Source organism: Eurypyga helias, unplaced genomic scaffold, assembly GCF_000690775.1.
Source record: "Eurypyga helias isolate BGI_N326 unplaced genomic scaffold, ASM69077v1 scaffold43738, whole genome shotgun sequence".
Taxonomy (NCBI): domain Eukaryota; kingdom Metazoa; phylum Chordata; class Aves; order Eurypygiformes; family Eurypygidae; genus Eurypyga; species Eurypyga helias.
Window position 1 is genome coordinate 288 of NW_010265914.1, and position 8,698 is coordinate 8,985.

Here is an 8,698-nt window from a genome sequence, read left to right on the forward strand (position 1 = left end):
TGCGGCTCTGCTCCTGACTTTGAGGTCATCACCAGCGCTTTCCTTGGCCATGCCTGGGATAAAGCAGCTTGAGCACCCACAAGCAGCTGTCCCCCTCCCTGGACAGCAGCGAGTGAGAAAAAGCAGGTGCCTGCTCTGCCCAGGAACAGCCCCCTCCCCAAGAGCTGCCCTGCAGGGAGCAGAGCAGGGTCTGCTCCGCACCCATCACCTCCACCCAGCTCTCCTAGCTGCACCCAGTCCCCAGCAGCTCCCACAGACCCCACAGCTCCATCCAACACGCAGCAGCCCCCCTCACAGTCCCTCCAGACCTACTCAGCTGCAGAGCTCCTCCTGCTTTCGCTCACTAGGGCAGCATTACGCCTTTAACCACAGGGTCCTGGCAGCAGAGATTCCAGTGACACTAATGGGCTTATCCAGGCCCTCGGTACTCAGGCAATCATGCCGGGAGCCAGGGGAGCGCTGCAGACACTTACCCTGTGTGTCTGAGCTGTGCCCAACTGATGCAGGCTTAGCAGAGAGCACCTCCAGCTGCTTTGTTCAATTCTCTCCTCACCCTCCCAGCCACCTTCTCTCTCCCCTTTTCCCTTCCTTCATCCTCTCCCCAGCAAGCCACACAAGCAGTGCCTTAACCCCTGGGACAGTGCAACCAAGCAGAGCTACCCCAGGCAGGGCAGAGGGATGAGTAAAAGAAAAACACCTACTTGCTTCCCATCAACTCCTCCTGCACCTTAGTTTCCAAGTGCACCATTTCCAGTCTCCAGCAATCCTGCTCTCCAACACCCAAACAAGCACCAGGAAGGGGGCTCTCCCTGGGGGCTGCAGCTCAACCATCCACCCACCCAGGGACCCCACAGGCATCCTACCTCTCTCCTGAGGTGGTTCAGACTCAGGTCTCTGCCATCCTTCCACTTCCCAGAGCTTCTTCCCGCTGTGCTCAGGCAGAGCAGCACCAAAAGAGATGGTGGGGGCCTGGAGGTCTTTTATACAGCGACCGCACCACGATGCCCCTCCCTCCAGCTGACCCATCTCACCTGTGGAGCCCTGCCCAGGCATCACCCAGCTCCTCAATCCCAATCCCAGGGAGCAGCTCAGGCCATGCCAGTAACAGATCCCCATGGACACACGCCCCACAGAGCTCACACGGAACAAAGCGTGACATTCCTGGCTGAAATTCCAGTGGCACCCCTGAGAAATTTTGCAATTTGATTTTTCCAATTCAAAACAAACCATAAAGAAGGAAAACCGCCTGGCCCCGGCCTGCCTGAGACAACTGCCCCCCCGCGCACACACACATAGAGACCCCGCAGCTGCGGCTTTGCCCGGGGGTGCTCAGCACCTCGCTTTTTGCAAAGCCCGGAAACAGGCTGGGGGTCCAAGTGCCGTGTTCCGGGCAAACACGGCAGTTCTGCTGGCAGACAAATTCTCTGTGCTCGTGATTTCTATTTTCTGCGTCCGTCTTCACAGGGTTAACCGGTACACAGGGCAGTCTTGGCCCCAGCACGCCTTTGCAGGGACCGTCTTCCCCAGTTGGGTGTTGGGGACCGACGACTTGTGCCGTCAGAGCGTAGCTCGTTGCACATTCGCACGATGCCTTCCAGAGGTGCGGGATCAGCGCCGTCGGCAAGGGGTCTGTGACCCGGAGGGTGCCGAGCAGGGCCGCAGTGACCTCGGAGCAGCACAGCCCTGGGACACATCTCCATGCAGGATAAGTGCCCGGGGTGCTTCAGCCTGCATCAGCCTTTTTAACTGGAGACCGACGATGTCCCCAGGCTAGGTGGCCAAAGGTGATGTTCTTTATCTGTGCCTCATGCTCCTGAGATACCGAATATCAAAATGTGCCTTGAGACACCCCTGTTATTAAATATTCCTCCAAGGCTAGAGCAGTTCTTCCTTCTCTCTAGCCTCTTCCCTCCCAGCAGAACCATGAACACGATAACTTATCGGGACCTTCCCCTGTGCTGTTTGCAATGGCATGGGGACTTATTGGCCCATCTCAGCACAACACACTGAATATTTAGAACTTTCCCTGAGCTTGGTAAGTGATAACATCTTTATCATACGAGCCCTTTAGACCCTCAGTGCCTGTATCTGGCCTCACTGAAAGGATAATATCAGACCCAGGGCAGCAAACCCTGATAACAAAATAGTTCCTTGGGTAAACAGCAGCGATGGGGCTGGCAGAGCGGGTTGCCTGGCTGCAGCTCCTCTCCGGATGCTCTCCGCTGCCTGGAGACATGGAAGCTACTGGAATGGACAGACATGAGCCCAGCAGAATGACCGCTCCACTCCAGCCTGGCCAAGCCCAGAGTGCACAGAGTCACCAGCCACACCAGTATCTCTGGCTTCACAGCACCAAGCACACCCCAGCACAGCCCCACAGAGCCCAGCACAGCCCCACAGAGCCCCACAGCCCTGGCTCCCAGCGAAGGAACTTCCCCTTGGGCTGCCGTCAGACCAACACCCACCCCATGCCCTCCATTAGCAGGAGGAGGGCTTGCCATGGGGCTCAGAGCAGGCTCCGTCCCACCGCAGCGTGGGCTCGTTTCCCCCGTTGGCAAGCGAAGCGCCCAAGGCTGCACCCCAGCTCATGTGGGGTGTGAGGTGGGTTCGCCCAAACCCCTTGCTGTGTCCTTGCATGGTTATCCCATGTCACACCCGGGAAGCACAAGCACAAGAGAAGAGGCAACTGAGACGTCGATACACCCCAAGGAATCGGTCCAGTCGGGAATACTCAGGGATGCTCAGGTCTACAGAGAGAGCTTCCAGGAAGGACAAACCATGGCATGTGCGTGAGACTCATCTGCCCAGCTCACCCTTGGGAGAGAAATGCCAAGGAGCGAGCCCAGGCAGAGCTGGGGAAACCAGTGGAGGTGGCTCTGCTTGGTGAGGGAGGGTATGGCTGTGCAATCAGGAAGCAAAGCACCAAGGAATAAATCGGGAACGTGAGCAGAGGGACATCAGCAACAACACAAAGGTTGAGAGTTCAGGTCCTGGGGAACCAAGCCAACTTCTGGTATGTAAGTCCACAAAAGCCTTAAACTCAGGTTTGCTGAGAAATGGTTTATCAGCAATGATTAAACTCCAGAGAAGTCAAAAACCAGCAGATATCGATAAAATGGGATGCTGATACAGCGAAGCTCAGCAGCACATGAGTGGATGACGGCCACCTGCATCGAGCAGCAGAGCCTGAGCAGTGGGAGCTGGGTTGATGGGACACAGGGACTTCAGACCCAGGTTCACCCTTGGGAGCATCTCTGGGGGCTGCTGGCACGGCCAGGATCCAGGAAAGAGCCTCCTTCACAGCACGTAGCTCTGCAAAGCCACACTCGAGACCTTTGGGTAAATCCAGGCTCCTTTCTGAGCCTCTGAGCACCCCTCTCAAGGTGGACGAGCAGCCCTGGAGGGGGTGAGTTGCCTTTTGAAGCTGAATTGCTGGCCAAAGAGCAGGGCATCAAAAGCCAGGAGTGCAGAAAGGAGCCAGCAACGGGCTGCTGGGAGCCAGCGTGGGGTGAAGGACGGCGCTGGGGCAGGGGGCGGTGCCGAGGAGGGTTTCACATGGCCCCTGCCACACCAGCAATTCCTCTCCCCGTGACGACTGAAATAGCACCTGGGGCCACTGATGGAGGGGGCATAGTTGGTGTTTGTCCCAGAGGGAAATCTAAGCTAATAAGCTTCAATTAGACAAAGATCAGAGAGGCTCATTCCAACACGCAGTGCTGAATCCGTGCGCCTGATCAGCAACTGCAAGATTAGATAACAACTGAACTTGGTCCCATCCCACGTGTATTAAAGTGAGCTCTCCGGGTGTCTGGGCTATTCCCGTTCAAGGGCAGGAAGATGTTCACCTCGCTGGGGTTGCTCTGTGCTGCCCTCTCTTTAGCTTGGTGCGTCCCCGTGCAGCAGGTAGCCAAGCGCAGTAAAGTGCTCCTGGTGTCCTTCGATGGCTTTCGGTGGAACTACGACCAAGATGTGGACACCCCCAACCTCGACGCTATGGCTGCCGAGGGGGTGAAGGCGCGGTACATGACTCCCGCCTTTATCACCATCACCAGCCCGTGCCACTTCACGCTGCTGACGGGTGAGTGCCCCTAGCCCGCGCCGGGTGGGACAGCACAGGGTGCGGGCTGGGGAAGGGCACGGTTGAGGCTTACACTGAGTCAAGCAGCCATCTAGCCCCAGCAGCACGCTAAGCCTCAGGATAGCTAGATTCTGGAAACACGGAGAGGCAGAAGGCAATAATTGCAGAAGGCGATAGTCTTGAACTTGTATGATCAAAGGTAAACAGCGCCAGATGTCGCAGGAATTACGCGGCCACCACCTAGACGATGGTAGGGGTTACCACCCCAACAGGGCTCAGCCCTAAAATCTGCTTCAGTAACGGATCAGATCAACTCTTTCGTATGGATTTGTTCCTAACGCACGTAATCTGCAGCTGAAGCTGCGTGCCGTCGGTTGTTACGGGGTTGATAGTCTCTGTAGGTTGCCTGATTTCCCAACGGGGCTTCTGCTCATCCAGTCCTGTTCGCAGAGTCTGGGGTCTTCTCCTGGTTCGCTCCCGCAGCCTCCAGGCACCCTTTTTTGTCTGTGTTTTGACACATTTTCTTCTCTTTTGCTACAGGATAACCTGTAGTTAAAGTTTACTTACACTTCTGTGTCTACCGGGGCCACAAAACAAAGGTTTAAGTACAGTTCGTGCAGCCTAAGGCTTCATTAACTTCAGCCACTGGTGCTAAGCTCTGACACAAATTAGCCTCCCGTCCGGTGGCCTCCCGGTGTTTTTATTACCAAACCCGCGTAATTTATACTGTATCGGTGCCGGGTATCGATAGCCTCTAATCCGTGTACGTACTGGAGTACAACACGTGCTACAACCTTGCAAACTCACAAACACAATTACAGAGGCAAAACCACAAAATAATATTCCATACGGTATTGGCCTTATCTAGATTCCCCAGTCAGCAATTCCCAGAGACCAGGCGATAGCAGCAGAAAGGGGTAGGACTGAGCCTGTATTTACCAAGGGTAAATAGCACCAGACCAAGCCCATAGCATCCTCTGATAAGATAAATGATGTTTTAGACAAGGGAGAGGCACGAAATGTAATTGTTCTGGACTCCAGTAATGTATCTGATACGGCACCACACGGGAAATCGGTAGTTCAGATGGAAAAGATGAAGATCGGTACAAAACCTCTAACGTGGGGAAGTAAGGGGCTAGAGGGAAGAGGATGGCAAGTGCCAGGGAGGGGAGATCGTCAAGCTGGAGGGAGAACGGCAGGGGAATTCCTGAGGAATCGATCTGGGAGCCGATCTTATTTAAGGTTTTCATCAATAACCTTGGCATAAAGGAGTGGAACGTGCTAATGGAACCTGTGATGAGCGCAGGCAGGGAGGCGCTGTCAATGCAGGAGAGGACGGGGATGTCGTGCAGAAGTGACTGTGCAGCCTTCGGGATGAGAATAATAAAAATGGCATGAAACGTAAAAGTGCAAGTCTTTCACTTCTGACGGGGATTTCTGCTGCGTGCTGACCTCGTCTGGTGTGAACAAGAGAGACAGCGAAACACCAAAGGGACAAGTTCAACGCAGGGTACCCATGAACCCGCCCGCACCTGGGACAGGAGCCACTGCAGGCGGCATCGGCACCCCCCTGGGGCAAGGGTGCCTGGCTCGGGGTCTGGGTGAGACCCCCCCAGGGATCAACCCATCCGTCTGAGGAGCCGGCATCCCCCCGGCGTCTCAATCCCTACCCTAGGCCCCTCACTTCGTAGGAGGCAGAGGGAGGAAGGAGGCAAAGGGAGAGCTGACTGGGAGCTGACCCATAGCCCAGCGCACGGGCAAGACCCCCCCTCCAGCTGCAGCCTGGCTCACCCCCACCTCCTCCGTCTCTCCAAACAGGCAGATACCTGGAGAACCACGGGGTGATTCACAACATGTGGTTCAACACCAGCACGGGTCAGAAGCTGCCCTACTACAGCACGCAAGGCGTAGACAGCTGGTGGGACAACGGCAGCCTGCCCATCTGGATCACGGCGCAGAGACAGGCAAGTGCCGCAGGCACGGACCCTGCCGGGACAGATCCTGCCTGCCATCGCCTTGTACCAGCCACAGGCGAGCCACGATCTCTAGCGACCGTGAGCTCCATCCTGGCTGCAAGCAGTGGCTAATTAGAGCCGCAACAACAACGAAATCCCCAATTGCTGGCAGGAATAATGATGATCGTCCTATTAAAAACGGCGAAATATAATAGAGGCATTTTAGCTTTATTAAGACATTAATAAAACAGGTTATCCTGTTCCTGCCTTAAGAAACCTCAGCCAGTTCCTTAGGGAGCATCAGGAGCCAGGGGTTTCACGCACTCCAAGGCTCACTTCCGCAGCCTCATCCAGGACCATCCCGGTCCCCTCTTCTCTGGGGACTGCAGCCAGGCTTCCCTAGGTCTCCGTAGGCTTGGAGTCTGGCTTTGAGACAGGACCTGAGACCTGGCCCAAGACACGCAGCTTTGCCTGCATCTACCTGCCAAGTTGGCCCCGTTGACTCCAGGGCGAGTGCTTATGAGGGGATAAAACACACCTTAAGGTCTGGATGGGCCCGTGCAGGGTACGAACGGGTCACCGTCGCCAAAGTTAGAGCTGGTGTTACCAATGCAGTGAGAAAACCAACGTGCAGGAGTTCTAGGCAGGGCAGTGCTTTCAATTAATCGCTTTTAATCGGCAACGAGCAAGAAAACCGCGTTAGAGGCAGAGGTAGACATGAGGGGGCTGAATGAACTCACAGCGTTAGTAGGTGGCTGCGCTGGCAGATGGAGAGATGCTGCAGCGCGAGTTCAGGTGAGTTTATGCAACGTCTCCACTCACAGGGCTTAAAGACAGGCTCCATCTATTTCCCCGGAGGAAAAGCAAAATACCAAGGGGAAGAAGTGAGTATGAAGCTGGTGGAGCCCCCCGTGTTCAGCTACAGCAATGAAACCAACTGGAGAGAGAACATCGACACCACCATGAAATGGTTCACGGCAAACGACCTCGACTTCATCGCCCTCTACTTCGGCGAGCCGGACTCGACGGGACACAAGTACGGCCCTGAATCCACAGAGCGGAAAAACATGATCCGGCAGGTGGACAGAACCGTCGGGTACTTGAGGCAGCGTATCAGGGAAAGCGGCCTGGAATCAAACCTCAACCTCATCATCACGTCCGACCACGGCATGGAGACGGTCATAAAGACCAACGAGATTCACATCCGGACGGTGAAGGACTTCTCGTTCAAAGACATCCAGTTCGAACTCTTAGATTACGGACCGAACGGACTGCTGCTGCCAAAAGAAGGAAAATTAGAGCATGTCTATTCAGTCCTGAAAAACGCCCACCCAAACTTGCACGTGTACAAGAAAGCAGACTTTCCGAGGAGATTCCACTACGCCAACCATTCCCGGATCACCCCGCTCGTGCTGTACAGCGATCCAGGATACGTGATCCATGGGGTAAGATGTATGCACGGCCGTATATTACTGTCTCTTGGGGATCTGCCTCTCTCCTCCTGTCCCTCTCATAGCACCCCAGCACCTACCCAGCTTCACACCTTCCTGTCGACTGGTCTCCCTACAAACAGAGGGAAATCCCAGCCCTGTGTGTAAAGGCCTTCCCTGCTGTTCAGATAATTAAAGGTCCAGTAGTCTTGGAGCAGGACTTGCATCAACACAGCATACGAGTTGCAGGATCCTCTCCTATCCTGGCATTAAGGGAAGACCCAAAGTCAAGGCCAGCGGGCAGCTTCCCACCGTGAAGCTCCTCAGCACAACAAAAGAGGGATGTGCTGACGTTTAGGGAGGGAACCTGAAGATGAACTTGCTCGAGGGCTGTGTCTAGAATCAGAGAATGGTTTGGGTTGGAAGGGACCTTAAAGATCATCTAGTGCCATCCCCTGCCACAGGCAGGGACACCTTCCACTAGACCAGGTTGCTCCAAGTCTGTCCTCGTCTAACTCCGGTTTAACTCCATGCAGCTGCATGGTACCATGGAATCACAGAACGGTTTAGGTTGGAAGGGACCTTAAAGCCCACCCAGTTCCAACCCCCTGCCATGGGCAGGGACACCTTCCACTAGACCAGGTTGCTCCAAGCCTCATCCAGCCTGGCCTTGGACACTCCCAGGGATGGGGCATCCACAGCTTCTCTGGGCAACCTGTCCCAGTGCTCCCACCCTCTCTGGGAAGAAAGAATCTAGGCAGCACCCTCCAGCTGCTGTGCCGTTTCACATTATTAGGGTCACTCTGACAACTCAAAGACCCCGAGCTGAGGCTGCAGCCTCTGGCAGGAGGGGGGAGCATCCCACAGTGCTGCTGCCCCTGGGGCCGTGCTGGGGAGGGGGTGAAGGCTTTGTGCACTCACCCTCCCCTCTCCCTTTCAGCGCTACAAGGTGCAGTTCAACAAAGGGGAACACGGTTTCGATAACAAGGCCGAGAACATGAAAACCATCTTCCGCGCCGTGGGCCCGGCTTTCAGGCAGGGGTTGGTGGTCGAACCCTTCGAAAGCGTCAACGTCTACGTCCTGCTCTGCCAGCTGCTGGGCATCACCCCCGAGCCCCACGACGGCTCCCTGGAGACCATGACACCCATGTTGCGTGAGTCCGCGGGGACCGCGGCACCGCGCACCGCGATTCCCGCGGGGACAGCGACACCCGGCGGCAGCTCGGTGGAGCGGG

At 55.8% G+C, this 8,698-nt stretch overlaps 1 protein-coding gene across 1 annotated transcript; it reads left to right on the forward strand.

Annotated features, from left to right (window-relative positions):
• Positions 1-3,837: 3,837 nt before the first annotated feature.
• ENPP7 (ectonucleotide pyrophosphatase/phosphodiesterase 7) lies at positions 3,838-8,688 on the forward strand (the record flags this gene model as incomplete). Its single annotated transcript, XM_010156892.1, has 4 exons — positions 3,838-4,078; positions 5,897-6,042; positions 6,858-7,478; positions 8,404-8,688. Coding segments are annotated over exons 1-4 (1,293 nt in total), but the record flags the coding sequence as incomplete, so codon positions are not given.
• Between the last annotated feature and the right edge of the window lie 10 nt (positions 8,689-8,698).